At 46.6% G+C, this 17,059-nt stretch overlaps 1 protein-coding gene across 5 annotated transcripts in view; it reads right to left on the minus strand.

The window, feature by feature from the left end:
* Positions 1-5,257: 5,257 nt before the first annotated feature.
* SYT17 (synaptotagmin 17) overlaps positions 5,258-17,059 on the minus strand; it is an 81,918-nt gene continuing 70,116 nt past the window's right edge. For all 5 annotated transcript variants that reach the window (XM_059038028.2, XM_067012457.1, XM_067012456.1 and 2 more), the window contains one exon: positions 5,258-6,648. In XM_059038028.2, coding sequence (XP_058894011.1) covers positions 6,452-6,648 — 197 coding nt within the window. In that variant the 3' untranslated portion in view covers positions 5,258-6,451. The remainder of the gene's footprint in view (positions 6,649-17,059) is intronic.

A 17,059-nucleotide genomic window follows, 5' to 3' on the forward strand; every position in this document is an offset into this window, starting at 1 on the left:
TTTTGCTATGATTGTCATTGATCCAGTGCAGGTCTTTTCCTGGCTTTCCCTGCACACTCCCTCCTTTTTCTCCCGAAATGCTCAGCCACGTGCCCTGACGCTTCGTGTGGCTGGCGTTCACAAGGGCTCAAGCCTGTCCCAGTCGCTCACTTTCTCTCTGGAAACCTGCCGCTGTGCCTATGAGAAATGAAACTCGTGCCCACGCAGCGTGTTTTGCCGGCCCACACGGGGCTGAAAGCCTGCCAAGGCCTGACTCAGGCTACGAGCACAGCCCAGGCCCAGTTTCAGCCATGGCATAACTCATGTCTACCCGTTGTCTCAAAGCTTTGCGCGGATGCACCCCAGAGCATGAACATTTATTTATTTATAAACGACACACGTTTATTATATGAGTGATGTGCATCGTGTCTGTTAGAAAAAAGCCCTCCCCCTAATTGACTTTTTTAAAAAATTGATACAAACTATACAAATGGAAGAAAGTTGGAAGGCTTTCTCCGCACTCCCCATCATCTGGTGTGCTGACTGTACTTTAGAGGCCCCTGCTGTCATGGAAATCAAACACTCTCTGTGTGAATGGACCCGGGGAAAAGGAGGGTCGTCAGACACAGGCCGCTGGAAATGCTTTTGAAAAGTGGGGGAGCCTTTGACTTGGCAAATAAACCTCCTAAATGATCTGCGTTGATAATACAATACGTGATGGCTGGAGGTTTTGGTAAGTTGGTTCATGCCCCCTCTCTGGATGGAAACATGTAAAGTATTTGTGACACGCTCATTCCCAACTGTGGTCCGTGGACCAGCAGCATAGGCATTTCCTCGGAGCTCGTTAAAAATGCAGAACCTCAGGCCCCACCCCAGGCCTGCTGAATCCGAATCTGCATTTTGACTAGATCCCCAGGGAGTCATATGTACATTAATGTTATGAAGCACTGTTCTAGATGGAGGTAGGCAAACTTTCTAAAAAATTCTATTTTTTAAGAAAAATTGTTTGTATTTAAGGCGTACAACATGATGATGTGATATACATATATATAGTGAAGTGATACCACAGTCAAACTAATTAACCTATTATCTCCTCACAGGGTTACCTTTTGTGTGTGGTGAGTGCACCTGAAATCTACTCCTTAGGAAATTTCCAGTGTTCAGTACAGTGTGATGAGCTATAATCATTATGCTGTACCTTACATCTCTAGACTTATTCATCCTACATAACAGCAGCTTTAAATTTTTTTCTGTAAAGAGCCAGATAGTAGTGGCTTTGCAGGCCACATGGCCTCTGTCACAATTCTGTGAAAGACTTTAGGAATGGGCCTGGCCAGGTGCCAATAAAACTTTATTGACAAAAATCAGCAGTGGGCTGGATTTGGCCCACGGGCCATAGCTTGCCACCCCTTGCTCTAGACCTCAAGTTTACTGGCTAGGAAATAGACAACTCATTCACTTAACAAATAGGATCTTTGCTGCCATTTGGAGGTTGTAGAGGTCTCTCTGTAACACAGTATATATTTTCTGGGTTCTTAAAGACATTACTCTCCCCCCGTCTGGGCCCACGCATACACACACCGTGCTCATGGTGGCCTGGGGGTTCGGTGAAGATCTATTTCTTCCTTCCTATCATCTGTCTGCCTATCTATCTATCTATCTCCTTTAGTTTCTTAGCTTTTTAAAATTGTCATTTATTTACCAGTAAGTAAAACAAAGTTCCCTTCCCCTCACCACCATTATAAAAGGGACAGTAGAGGCTAGTTTATTTCATGCCTTTCAACCCAGGCACATCTGTATCTGTGTTCAAGTTCCAGACCTGCGTCTGTGTGACCACACACTGATTATTTAATCCGTCTTAGCTTCAGTTTCCTCATCCGAAAAATGGGGACAAATCAATACTTTTCCTCATACAAGTGCTTAGAACAATGCCTGACACATAAATGTTCAATATACGTTAACTACCATTATGTCACTATGGAACCTTCAAAAATACTGACTAGGAAGGTATAAAATTGCGAAGCAAAACAACTTCCCAAAAGTTAACCCCTGCAGCCTTCAGGGCAATGTCTTCCAGTCTCTTTCCTAGACATAAGTTTTAAATGTTTACTCAGTGGTGCTCATTCTTGAATTATTTTAAATCGTATTTTTGACCATGAAAAAAGAAAAGGTATCCCAATGGTGGTGGAAGACAGGCCACCCAGAAAGGAAAGGAATTCTTCCTCTTTCCCTGCAGTGATTCCCAGCTTTCTGGGAGTAAAATATCGGTACCCCAAATAGCTGTTCCTGGTGCCCTGAGAACCATCACATCTGGGCAGGGCTGGGCAGAGGTCATAGCTTCTGTCAAGTCCCAGGGGGTGGACTAGAGTCCTGAAGGGTTCTGGAGTCCCCCGAGATGAGACAGCTCACGATGGGCCCTGGGAAAATAGATTCAGGTTTAAAACTTCACACCACCGCTTCCACTCTACCTCCTTCCTTTGAACTCAGGTCCCCGCACCCCAAAGAGGGTGCATAGGTGGCCCATGCATCTCCTTTCTCACCTCCTGGCTGAGGAGGAGGAGGATGCTAATTAAACCGGGTAGGTGGCCCACAATAGGGCACCTGGGGTCCAGGTTTCTATAGAAACCAAGTCATTTCTTCACCTTTCAACACATTTCCCTCATCTCCTGACAAAGTACCCTTGGAGACATAGATGGCTCTGACATCTGTGCTCCTGCTGTTTTCTCCAGTCACTCAGCAAACACTGCCTGATGTGTGCCCGGTAGGAATAGCCATCAAGGGCTGTGTGTTAAGCCTTTGCAGGCGTTATCCCGGCCAACCCTCAAATCCCATACGATCCTACGGGGTAAAAACTGTCATCCTATTTGCAGATGAAACAGCCCAGCCGAGCGGTCAGCCACACCAGCTCCGTGTAAGTTTGCTAGGGCTGCCGTAACAAAGGACCACAAACTGGGTGGCTTAAATAACAGAGCTTCACGGCCTCATGGTTCTGGAGGCCGGAAGTCTGAAGTCCAGGTGTTGGCAGAGCTGCTTCCGTCTGAGGCTGGGAGGGAAGGAGCTCTCCTTGGCTTGGGTCTCCAGGCCTCGCTCCTTGCTCGTAGATGCCGTCTCCCCTCTGTGTGTCTGTCTCTGTGTCCTAATTTCCCCTTCATATAAGGACACCGGTCGTATTGAATTCGGGCCCACCCTGATGACCTCATTTAACCTTAATGACCTTTAAGGACCCTACCTCCCAATACAGTCACACGCTGAGGTACTGGGGGTTAAGGCTTCATTGAAGTATGTGAGTCTGGGCGGAGATACAGTTTAGCCCATACCAGGCTCTAGAGTCAGCTGGGCCTGGGCTGGCGTTCTAGCTCCAATGCTCGTTTGCCACGTAATCCCACGAAACCTCGGCTTCCTTATTTATAAAAGAGGAATAATAACACCACCTCTCACGTCGGTTGCTGCGTGAGGACTAAATGAGATGCCTAGCACTTGGCAGGGTGCTTAGTCAGACCTGTGGTTGTCGTGAATGAGGGGAGTAGGTGCTGGGGATGCCCCAGTCCCAGCGCTGGGCCACCTGAGTTCCCCGGATGCTGAGGTGCGCTGGGCCACGCAGAGGGACAGCTCACCTGCTCAGGCACGTGCCCCTCATTCTCTCCCGGGGGAGTTCTCCGTGCTACCCAAGCTGGCTCCGCCCACACAGGACAGCCCTAAATTGCCAATCATTGGACGCCTCCGGGGCTTTACTCTCAGGCCCTGAGAGATGAGGGGCAGTAGTTAAATAGTCCAGCTTCCCCAGAGCAATCATTTTCAAGCGTGTTCTACGTGCGCCCCCAGCACGACTGAGCCCCAGCGGCCCACGATGCCAGTTAAAGCAGCCTTTGCGTTTCTCCTTCCCCTGACTTATCCTTCCATTTATGCCTCCTGGGCTCACCTCCCAAATCAACTTGGCACCCAAGTCCTTGCCTCAACGTCGGCTTCTGAATGCCCAATGTAAGATAATAATGAGGAAACTGAGGCCCAGAGCAGCTCCGCGGCTTGTGTGAGGGCACAGGTAGGGTGTGCTGGGCCTGGGGTTTGAACCATGGCTTCTCTGCCTCCAAAGCCCACGGGCCCAATCACCATATGACCTCATCTCTGGTCCTGAATGCCTGTCCTGTATCTGTCTTTCCTCGTTCTGTCTGTTCTCTCATATTTTTATCCTCTTCTGTACAACCATGGGAAGGAAGCCATTTTATAGAGAAGGAAAAGTTTCTCCTTTTGTCTCCTTACAAGCATAACCTAACTCAACCTCCCTGCCTTTCGCCCTTGACCTTCATGCCATCTCCATTCCAGAGTGAGAGAGACAACAGAGGGACCCACGAGGGGACCCTGCAATGCCCAATGTGGCCAGAAGGGGTGAAGCCATCTCAGCCCACAGGGGGTTAACCTAGGTCAAGCCCCTTTCATTGGGCATGGCCAATAGAAAGCTAAGTAGCCATGGCTCTTGCCCTGAACAAGCAAACCGTTTTATAGAAAAAAGCGTTACTTTCCTCACCTGGAAAATGGGGATAATAGCTTCTTCGTCAAAAGGTTGTTGTGAGAACTAAACAAGACTGTGCAGGTATTGGGCTTAGCACACAGTAAGGCCCCAAGAGTTAAAGAGAAATATAAGCTTCTTGTGGGGAGGAGAGAAAGCAGCTGTCATTTCTGTCTTGGGAAATCAGGAAGTGGTAGTTTAAGCTGGGTCTTGATGATACGTATGAGTTGGAACTATTAAGCTGCTGGTAACCATGACACTCACTGAATGGGGAGAGCCTGTCCAGGAGATAGCATGATCCACAAAGCCCTGATTACTTCATTTGAGCCCCTGGATCCAGCTATGCCTGAAGACAGGACTTCCTTTGTTGCTTAAACTATTTTGTGTTAATTTCCTGTTGCTTGCAATGGGAGGGGCCTAACATCAATCCTCGTCTTCTCTTTGCCCGGGTTCAGTCGTCAGATGAGTAGATCTTAACGTTTTGACTGTTCTTCCTTCCCAGACCACACACTAATCTTACCAGCAATGTCCAGTGTGACCGGTTGTCTGCTTATACCCACTGTGGCCTTCGAGTCTTCCAGCTGAGGCCGGAGGAATCATGGGACAGAGACAAGCCATCCCTGTGTCTGGTCTGAATTCTGGAGCCACAAAATCTGGAAGCATAATAAATACCAGTGTTTTGAGTCGTTGGGGTATTTGTTACACAGGGGGAGGGACTGAAATACCCTCCTACCCTCCATGCCCATGTTCATGAAGAAAAAGATAACTCAAATGCATGGCACAAATAGATAATCTTTAATTTCAATAAACAGCTCCCCATTATACCAGACAATATGCTGTGGGAAAAGATACAGAAGCATCCAACAGAGAGAGAGAGGTCTATTCTAACTACACGAATTTCTTAGCACGAGAGAAATGACTTTAGTTCACACACAAACACAGAGGGATCCTCAGGGTGTCACGAGGAGGGCTATCGTCTTGGATGGGGGGGTGCAGCCGCCGTGGTGGCCGTTTTATTCCCTGGAACTGTCCTTTGCCGGTGTTCTGTGAGTCACAGTCGCCATGATTCGGTCAAAAAATGTTACTTCTGCTATATCATATTTTATTTACTTGACTTACACACACGCTACTGTTACTGAAGGTGGGGTCTTCACAGACGGGAGGACGCTGGGTGAGACTTCACTGATGAGCGAGGCAGAGAGAAGGGAGCTACTCAGGACTGAGGTCCCGGCCCAGCGCCTTGCTCACGAAGGGGACACACAGGCACACACAGGTGCTCACCTGAGGGCACACACAGCAGAACACCCACATACATACCCACAGGGAGTCCCCAGAAAGAAGCTAACACAAGGACGAGTTCAATTAAGCCAGGAGAGCCTTCTTACACTGGAATATTTTTTGTTGCCATTTGGTTTCTCCAAATAGTCTAATCTATTTATCACGTCCACTAAAGAGAAGACAGAGTACTTACACTTTGGGGGAAAGGTACCAGGTTTGAAGAACCCCTAGGAACAGCAGCCCATTCAGAAGTCACCCAGTGGGTGTGCATTTTAGGCATGGGGGTCAGGCCTCCCAACACTGGCCAAACTCTTGGAAAATTTTGTCTCAATGGAGGTTGGCACCTTTGGGGAGGCCCTTTCTCTGGCCTGAGGTTGAAAGTGCATTTTGGGGCAGGGAGACCCACAAGAGCAAGCACTACCCATAAGTCTCAGAGCAGAGCCTACTCAGCTCATGACCTATGGATGGGACTTCTGGAAAGTTCTCAGGCTTCGCTCCTTGAGGGTGGCCAGTTTGTGATCAATAGCTTCCTTTCAGTTCTGAGAGGTGTGTGTGTGTGTGTGTGTGTGTGTGTGTGTGTGTGTGAGTGCGTGTGCAGGTGTGGACGTAATAGTATACATATATGGCATATTTTTTTGTCCTAAGTTTTCTTTCTTTTTTCACAAATGAAAGCTGCCTTCCCCGCAGCCCTCAGGTCACCTCCAGCGAGGCAGGGGACACACGGTCACACTCAGCCCGGGACCGCAGGCTGTGCCATTGCTCTACGGCCGTGCGGTGGGCACTGAGCATCCGCCGCCAGTGGTTGGATTCTGAGGGGCCCGAAGAGTACTGGCCGATGACGATCCTCCCGATGAAGTCGTTGCTGCTCTTCATGTTGTGGCCGAACACTAGCCAGAGGGCGAGAGGCGGAGGGGGCAGGGCAGGAGGCAGGAGCAAGACAGAGGCGTTAGTCTCCATACTCCTCAACTGCAGACGTGAGGTCCTTGTTTTCAGGACACTGTTACTTTTAACCATGAGAATTCCCCGATTCCCTCATCATCCTCCCACGAGTCCCTTGGCTGCAACTTTAAACTTCCGACCCCTAGACTCACCACACTGTCCTCAGGGCACTACAGCCGGACAGTCCTGGTGGAACTGCCAGCCACCACTGGAGTCCAGCTGAGCACTTAAACCAGGGTTCTCAAGCCCGGCACTGTTGACATTGGGGCCTGGATAATTCTTTGTGGGGCGTCCTGGGCACTGTAGGATGTCCAGCAGCACCTCAGGCCTCTACCCACCTGATCCCAGTAGCACCCACTGCCCCCAGATGTCACAACCCCAAAGTCTCCAAACATGGCCTGGTATCCCCAGGGGGTCAATTCATCCCAGATAAGAACCACTGGGCCATGGAGCCAGACATCCTAGGTGAATCCTGGCTCTGTCGTTCAACAGCTCTGAGACCCTGAGACAAGCAAAGGAGCCCCTCTGACACTCAGTTTCCTCCTCGGTTACACAGGAATCTTAACAGTACTTTGAGAGCTTCCAGTGAGATAATGCACACACTGTGCCTGGCACTCAGTAGGTGCTCAATAAACACTACACTGCTCTTTCGATCCTCAATTTCTACCTCTTGACCTTTTACAAAAGGGACTTAGGCAACAGAGGCAAGTTTCCTGAGAGAAAGGGCTCCAGCCATTTCTCCTCCCCTTGTTGCACTGCATGGCTCTGTGGAAGGCTGTTAATTCTCATGCAAGCTTAATTTGTGTCTTTCAAGCCTAATGAGATAGTTAGCTTGATTTATCTTCCCAGCCAAGTTCTGCCTAATTCCTTATCTGCATGTGGGTAGTCCAGGCATGCCATCTCACTAACAGGGAAGCAGGCTGTGTCTGTGTTACAAATGAAAGACTACAGAATGGGGACTATCACAAATTCACCCAGCGTGAGCAGAGCACAGGCAGGCTGGATCCCAGGAGGGATGCCCATTATCAAACAAACCAGCTAAAATATGCAGCCCAAAACAGAGCCTGAATGCTAACACATCTCTCTGTTCCCTTGTGGGGCTCACATCAAGAATTCCAAATGTAAAAATATGTGGAAAAAAAGAAAAGTGGAAAAACAAAACCAAAAATCCCATCCATTGTCTTTAAACCCAAAAAAGACCTAGAGTGAACCAGGCTAAGTGAAATGCTGTGCCATCTCCATCAAGAGTGTTCTGTACCTGTCAGCTCTGTGAACAAAAATTGGACCATGTATATTTTTTGTACATTTGGTAAAGTGTTCACGGTGCACAAGTAGACCTTATTTATATGAAAATCCCTTACGGAAGAGAAAAATTAGGAATAGAATCTTTGCTTAATAAAGGAAATTGCTGAGAAGCTCTCTGATGCATCTGAAAAAAAAAACCAAAACTTTTTTGAATAGGTAACATTCAGGACTCTTGAACTACACCTCGTGGGCAATGTAAGGTTTAATTTTCACCAAATGAAAACAAGTTACCAGAGTCCCCTTCCCCGTGGGCCTCAAATCTAAAGGAAGACATTAGGAGACCATTTCAGGCCCCATTTGGTTTTCTTTCCTGGGGGCAAAATATTCTGTCTTCCTCTGCCTCTCCAAAGCTCAAGAATGAAAATGCAGAAACATCCTAGTCAATAGGTGTAGGTTTTGCTTCCTTGGCAAGTGGTTCTAAGAAAGGAAATCTCAAAGGTTCTGTTGGTGAAGGAAGCACGTTCAACTTTTGGGGGAGGTTCACAGTATCTGCTCAGAATAAGAATGTCATTACTCAAGATCCAGCAATTCTACTTCTAGGGATCTGTCCCATAGAATTATCTGCACAAATGGACAAAGATAAACATACAAGAATTATCCACTGTAGCAGGCATTGGCAAATTAGAGCCCTCAAGCCAAATCTGGTCTGTACCGGTTTTTTGTAAATAAAGTTTTACTGGAACCCAGTCAAACCCATTTATTTACATAATGCCTGCAGCTGCTTTTGCACTACAGCAGCAGAGCTGAGTAGTGGCAGCAGACTATGTGGCCTGCAAAGCTGAGAATATTTACCAGCTGGCCCTTTACAAAGAAGTTTGCCAACCCCTGCTCTAGAACATCATTTGTGAGAATGAAAAATGGAAATAACAAAAACACTTCATGATGAAGCGTGGCGAGGCTTGCTGGTACCCTGCCTGCCCCCTCAGCCCACCCCAGAGGCTACCCATAGCTTCTGTTGCTGGCATCCTACCATGAGCGCCCAGTGCTCTCTGCCTGGGACATGTCGGTGCATGCTGACAATGTGAGTTTTGGTAGGGGACCTGGGCCACTCAGTAGAAACTTGACCTCTGAAAAGGCTGGGGACTAGGATCAATCCAAATCCTAGACACCAAGGCTTCAGTGCTCTTCCCTGGTTGGTGATCCTCTGAAAATGCTGTCACACGTTGTTACTGGGAGAATTAAGTGCTGTCCATATACAACCGGAAACTCACGGCCGATCTCTCCTGGACTCTGCCTTTTGCTGATTTGAGTCTGTATCCTTTCACTTCAATAAACCGTAACCACAAGTATAACAGCTTTTCTGAGTTCTGTGAGCCCTTCTAGAGAATCACTGAACCTGACGGTGGTCCTGGGGCCCTCCTGAGCTGCAGTTACCCACGCATCAATCGTCCTTGATTGGGGGCTTCCCTGGTGGCTCAGCGATTAAGAATCCGCCTGCCAATGCAGGGGGCACGGGTTTGAGCCCTGGTCCGGGAAGATCCCACATGCTGCGGAGTAACTATGCCCGTGTGCCACAACTACTGAGCCTGTGTGCCACAACTCCTGAAGCCCGTGTGCCTAGAGCCTGTGCTCTGCAACAAGAGAAGTCACAACAATGAGACGCCCACACACCGCAATGAAGAGTAGCCCCCGCTCGCCACAGCTAGAGAAAGCCCGTGCACATCAACGAAGACCCAACACAGCCAAAAATAAATAAATGAGTAAATCAATTAATTAATTAAATAAATTTTTTAAAAAATTGTCCTTGATTGGCCTGCCTCCCTTCCTGGTCTCACTTCCCCAGCCTCTTATTGGTGTTTCCTGGGATCACCTTCCTAGTAGCCTGCTTGCACCCACATCATTGTCTTAGGATCAGATTTGGGAGCATCCAAACTAAGACTGGAGAGGACTAATTAAATAATTTCTGATGTGACAATACCATGGAAACCAGAACCATGGTAAAAAATGAGACAGACCTATATATACAAGATGGAAACATCTCCAAGACACATTGCTAGGAGACAAAATCAAGTTGCAAAACAGTATATGTAAACACAATCTCTTTTTGCTTAAGAAAATGTTAACATATAGAATAGAAAACAGTATCTGGAAGCATAGTCACAAAATTCTTAAGAGTAGCTCTCTCTAGAGAGAGGAAACAGAGAACTTGCCACTTTTTCTACTTATTATATTAAGTATGTACAGTTTGAACTTCTTACAAGAATATATTATTTTGGAAAGAAAACAAAGGAAAAAATAAGTTGATATTAGAGAATCAACATCGAAATTACCAGAAGGGGCAGAAAGATGAACGGAAATCTGAAAGCCTACGTTCCTTATCCCAATGTGCAAAGTAACTTGGCTTGGTAAATCACTCAGCACTTGAAAGGTGGTCGCTGCTCAGTGATTCAGCCCTTCTGATGGCAAGCAGTTGCTGCTATGGCCATCTGACCTAACTGGCAGGCTTTGGGACTTGCAAATCACTTGGTAAAGTTATGGCAATCTTAACAGTCTTTTAAAAACCATACATTTAAAATGCAAATTATAACAAGCTGAATAAAACTAATGACTTCTATCATAAAAGTTGCCTGGGAGAGTATCCTAGTATTCTAGGAAGTGTGAGAATAGGGTATTAAGACTGGGTGTTTATTGAATCCAGAAAGGGGCTCAGAGACAGGAGACCAGATACCCCCGACCACTCCACTTTGTAGATAGGGAAGCCAAGTCACTGAGCAAGCTGGGGAGACACTCGCAGTATTTGCAGCAAAAAACCTGTAAAGGAAGCAAATTCCTCATAACTAGATCCCTACATTTCTCCTCTTTAGAAACAATAACATCTAGAAATTTTGTTGTGAGGCACCCCAAATACCCCCACTGGGTGTTATGGGGGACTCGTCTTACTGCAGTCAACAGTATATACCTGCAAAATGTACAGGCTCTAATTTACCCTCATCCTCTGGAGGGAACTTCAAAACAACCTTTACAAACCAGAGAGTGACAAAAAGGCATAGATGTCAACAAGGACCTACTGTATAGCACAGGCAACTATGCTCAATATCTTGTAATAACCCATAATGGAAAATAATCTGAAAAAGAATGTGTGTGTGTGTATGTATAACTGAATCACTTGGCTGTACCCTTGAAACTAACACAACATTGTAAACAAACTATGCTTCAATTAAAAAGAAAAGGCATAGATGTCACAAAGTCCATGCACAAAACCTGTGAAGAGGGCACCTCACATTTCCTCTTAGATCCTATTTACTCTTCATGGCTTTAGACATAATTCAAATAAACTTGGTCATGTGGTTTCCCCATCTGGAGTAATTTAAATTAATCTGGTAGATTGTGACTACCAGACCAATACCAGAACTTAAAACAGTACAACAGAACCAGGGCCATTAGGTGAAGGGGCAAATAACCCTTTTCTCCTTTAGAGAGCCTGGGGAAATTCACTGCGTGATCATTTATTTTTATAAGTAAGATTCTGAATCAGTAGGAAAGCTCAACGTCCTGGTTAATGGGTCAAAGGAAGTACAAACAGTTTTCTATCAAACAGTTAAAAACTTTAAAGTCTTTTTATTTTTAAAAATAAATTTATTTATTTATTTTTGGCTGTGTTGGGTCTTCGTTGCTGCGCGCGAGCTTTCTTTAGTTACGGCGAGCAGGGGCTACTCTTCGTTGCGGTGTGCGGGCTTCTCATTGCGGTGGCTTCTCTTTGTTGCGGAGCACGGGCTCTAGGCACGCAGGCTTCAGGAGTTGTGGCACACGGGCTCAGTAGTTGTGGCTCGTGGGCTCTAGAGCACAGGCGCAGTAGTTGTGGTGCAGGGGTTAAGTTGCTCTGCAACATGTGGGATCTTCCTGGACCAGGGCTCGAATCTGTGTCCTCTGCATTGGCAGATGGATTCTTAACCACTGTGTCACCAGGGAAGTCCCTAAAGCCTTTTTGAAAGTTTAAGGGGAAATGCATCTGGCGAGTAGAAAATTTACTCACACAAAACCCCTTTAGTGCCCCTCCCCCAGTGATCAGAGTACAGCACCGGGCATGCCAGGAACGTGCTCTGTACCCTGTCACACTGTTCTCTCTCTAGCCTCGACAAACCTCATGCACCCTGACGGCTACGGTCTCCAAGGATCACCCTGTGTGGACCAGTGAGTCACTGAAGTCCAGCTCTATCCTCAGACGGGGCGTGGACACACCTGGCATATTCAACTTTCTGAAATTTATCTCTAAAGAAGCACCAACATATTGAAACCATGTACAAGCCCCTGTGTCCTTGTCATGTTGCAGCAAAAATAGAAATGAGGTTTTTTTCTTTTCTGACAAACAAGGAAAATAAATGAACAATGGGTAGGCTAGGGAAACAACATAAACTGGCCTGAGAGAGTTAAGCAATCCTAGTTTTACTTTAACTGTTACTTGTCCTTCACAAAGCTAACTCCTTAAACACTCTCTGACTCATGTGAATTACATCCTGCACCTGGTATTTACATCCCCTACACTCCCTTGTAACAATTTACCCCTTGTAGCATTCTTCATTTCAGGAAGAAGGTCACCAGTGATAACCCAGAGATGAGCAGACCTAATTACGATGCCAGCTGTGACTGTTGTAAATTTTTGCAAAAAAAAAGAATAAAAGGCCATCACTGCTTTGATCCTTATCACCTATCCCAGACCTCAGACTATAACACCTCTCCTGGGACTCCCCTGGTGGCACAGTGGTTAAGACTCCGTGCTCCCAATGCAGAGGGCCTGGGTTCGATCCCCGGTCAGGGAACTAGATCCCACATGTGTGCCACAACTAAGAGTTCCCATGCCACAACTAAGGAGCCTGCCTGCCGCAACTAAGACCCGGAGCAAATACATAAAATGTCAAAGAGAAATGCACACTTAGATATATATCCCAAGGAGGGGGGGGAAAGACCTCTCCTAATTCCCCGAAGAGGGGGGCACAGTTCTTGAGGCACCAGCCTGCCGTGTTCCCTTTTTGTCTGGCAAAGAATAAAGCTACTCTTTCTCCTCCAAAACTCTGTCTCCATATCTTATTTCAGCATCCGTGTAAAAAGAGCCCTTATTTTGACATCAATATCTGTCTGCTTCTGTGGTGCCGATTGCCATGGCAATTCAGGTTAGGGAAACACAACTGGCAAAACAAAAGCATGATGAGAGGCACCGATGGGCTCAAGGCTTTGAAGGAACATGGAGAGTACCACTGTTTATGAAGCACCTACTGTGTGTGTATGGCCCAGGGCTAAGCATATCACATGGATTAACTCACTTAATCTTCATAGCAACCCACTAGAATGGGGTTTCTCACCCTCAGCACTGCTGACATTTGGGGCCAGGTCGTTCCGTGTTATGGGGGCTGATCTGAGCACTGCAGGATGTCCAGCAGCACCCCTGGCCTCTGCCCACTGGATGCCATTAGCAGTCCTCTCCCCAGCCGTGACAACCCAAAGTATCTCCAGACATGGCCAAACATCATCCACCCCCTCCGCTTCCACTGAGAACCACTGCTCTAAGGCAGCTGCTGTCACGGGCCCATTTTACAGCTGGGGAGCCCGAGGCCCAGAGGTGCAGGGAGATTCCCTGTTCCAGTCAACATCCACGTGCCCTGAGTGAGTCAGGGGCAAGTTGAGGCTTTCACGTGTTGATACGTGCTGTAACAACGATTTTGTTCTTTGCCACGAGAGCTAAACTCTTTTGGTTGCTAATTTGGTTTGCCAAGGCAGACGGTTCTGGAAAGGAAGCTGGACGACTTAAAGAGTGTGGGTGTGATAAACACTGCAAATGAAAAGGAAAGAAAATCTTGATCTTCACCAGTGGAAACAGACTTGGCAGCTGCCCAGTTTGCAGGTTCGGTTCACAAGGTGATGCCCCCACCCGCACAGAGACCCCCGCCTCATGGAACCCCACCTCGTCGCTGTCGCCTGCAGTCCCCCTCTTGGGTGTTGGATTGAGCATGCTCTCGCATTTCTGAAAAAGCTGCACTAAGCTACCCAAACCCATCCTAGCTGTTTCACAGTCCTCCTGAACAACTCCCTGTGGAGGGATCCCCAGGCTTCATCAGGCTGTTCAGGAGTGATCTCAGCCCTTGGAGGAGCCCAAAGCAGTCTCTACACGTCCCTGCTTTCTCGCCTTCACCCTCCCCACAGGCCACTCCACAAACGTACCCATTCTCTTGTCAACTTTTGCAAAACTTCCTCAAATTACAGTTGGCCCCCTGCATCCGTAGACATGGAGGCCATTTCATATAAGGGACGTGAGCATCCACGGAGTTTGGGATCCAAGGCGGGTCTGGAACCAAGTGCCTGCAAATACCTCTTTTTTTCTTCTCTCTGGAACCTAGAAGCTGTTTCAGGTTTTTCTTTAAAACCAGGTAGATCATCTCACTTCCCTGGGCCTTGGTTTCCCCATTTACACGATGAGTGGGTTTATGTAGGACTTAAGGTCCCTTTCAACTGAGATTTCTTCAGTTCTAGTTTCATCCATGATTTAAGGGTGATGTTTTTCATGCTTTCTTGGCTCATTCTGTGATTCACAGCAGCTGCATGGACGGAATTTTTTTCTCCATGGTTTTCCTTCTAACAGTCATCATGACAATTTAGATAGCAGTATTATAATAATTTAAAATCAGCAGTGACGAATCCTGACGTCTTTTTACTAGGCACTGAGCAAAGTACTTTATATACATTTTTGACTTAATCAACACCACCATCCTATTAGGGAAGGTGCTATTTATACACCCATTTTGCAGATGGAGAATTAGAGGCTCAGAGGGCTTAGGAGGTTGAGTGTCCAAGGTCACACAGCCAACATGGGCATAGAAGGAACTGAAATTCAAAGCTCAGCATCATTTCTCCTCCTTCTGTCTCAGAAAGAAGAGACTTCTCACCCATTCCCCCCTTCCACTGACCCTGACACAAGACAAAGACAAGATTAGGAACAGAAATATACACAACAGGTCCTCAAGTCAGCATGTCAAGGCGGAGGTGCTAAGAGTCAGAATGGCCCTAAAACCCCCTCAAGACAATGCCATGTTGGAGACCTTCACACCATCTCTCTGAGGTCCAGCAAGGTCAGGTTAACCTCCAGCATCTGAATGGATGGCTGCTTCTTCAGGGGCACAGCAGATAAGGACGTTGTCTTATGTTTAGGGCCTATGGATATGAAAAGTATAATAATAGCAGCTAACATTTACATAGAGCTTATCATGTGCCAATCCTGTTACATGGACTTTGGATACACTAAATTATTTAGTCCACACAACTCTATTTACAAGGAGAGTACTATTATTATTATCTCCTTGGGCCTAGAGGTCACACACTGGCATCATGGTCTGCCTTCCTGAAGATGGACCTGGAGAAAACCCTAAGCAGGCTTCAGTCATTTGGGTGAAAAATTCTGGGATCCCAGTACTCAGAGGTGATCTGGAAAGGAAGATGTGGGTTCCAGGTGGGCACATCTCCTTGTCTCCCTGGACTCCTTGCCTTCAGACCCCCTCACCCCATTTAAAGTACAAGGCCCAAGAAGACCTAAATAGACATTTCTCCAAAGAAGACATACAGAGGGCCAAGAGCACATGAAAACATGCTCAACATCAGTAATTATTAGAGAAAATGCAAATTAAAACTACAATGAGGTATCACCTCACACCAGTTAGAATGGGCATCATCAGAAAATCTACAAACAACAAATGCTGGAGAGGGTGTGGAGAAAAGGGAACCCTCTTGCACTGTTGGTAGGAATGTAAATTGATACAGCCACTATGGAGAACAGTATGGAGGTTCCTTAAAAAACTAAAAATAGAACTACCATATGACCCAGCAATCCCACTACGGGGCATATACCCAGAGAAAATCATAATTCAAAAAGACACGTGCACCCTAATGTTCATTGCAGCACTATTTACAATAGCCAGTCATGGAAGCAACCTAAATGCCCATGGACACATGAACTGATAAAGAAGATGTGGGACATATATACAATGGAATATTACTCAGCCATAAAAAGAAACGAAATTGAGATATTTGTAGTGAGGTGGCTGGACCTACAGTCTGTCATACAGAGTGAAATAAGTCAGAAAGAGAAAAACAAATATCGTATATTAATGCATGTGTGTGGAACCTAGAAAAATGGTGCAGATGAACTGGTTTGCAGGGCAGAAATAGAGACACAGATGTAGAGAACAAACGTATGGACACCAAGCGGGGAAAGGGGGTGGTGGTGGTGGGATGGATTGGGAGATTGGGGCTGACATATATACACTAATATGTATAAAATAGATAACTAACAACAAAAAAAGACCTCTTTAAGTAATAGAAGACATGATGAGATGAAAAATAAATAAATAAAATTAAAAAAATAAAGTACAAGGCCCAGGGTAGAGGCCCCTTCTGCCCAGGTCTGCAGGCAATGATGGCTTAAAGTGTTGGATTCCTTTAATCCAGTGGTTCTCAGCTGGGGCCAGTTCTGCCCCCCAAATTTGGCAATGTCAGGAGACATCTGCATTGTCATCTGGATGGGGGGTTATGGCTGGCATCTAGTGAGTAGAGGCCAGGGACATTCCTAACCACCTTACACTGCACAGGACAGCACCACAACAAAGAGTTATCTGACCCCAAATGTCAACAAGTGCCAAGGTTAAAAATCCTGCCTTAAGGGAAAAGCAGGGGTTTTCGGGTTTCCCTTCATTAACACCCAATCCATTGTCACCAAAGGAAAGTCCCTGTGACCCAAGTGCCTACAAAGATCTGCAGGGAAAAAGGGTTGGGAGGAGAGAGGGAGGGAGAGAAGTCACCTCTCTGAGATAAAGAGGGTTTGGGAGCTCAACAGAGAAGAAATCCCAGAGCAAATTCAGGGCGAGAGGAAACCGGGGAGTGGGGGAAGGGACTGCTGAGAATGTCACTGTGGCTTATGAATCAGATCTTCCTCCTTTCCCAGGAGAAAGAAGTCAAGATTGCAATCTGTTTTAAAATTCCTTCGGACCACGGTCGGACTACTTCTTTGTGTCTGCGTGGAAACTGAGCCATGTGGAGCCTGCGTTTACAGGGATGACATATGGGTTGAAGAAT

This window comes from Kogia breviceps, chromosome 14 (assembly GCF_026419965.1).
Source record: "Kogia breviceps isolate mKogBre1 chromosome 14, mKogBre1 haplotype 1, whole genome shotgun sequence".
Classification (NCBI taxonomy): Eukaryota; Metazoa; Chordata; class Mammalia; order Artiodactyla; family Physeteridae; genus Kogia; species Kogia breviceps.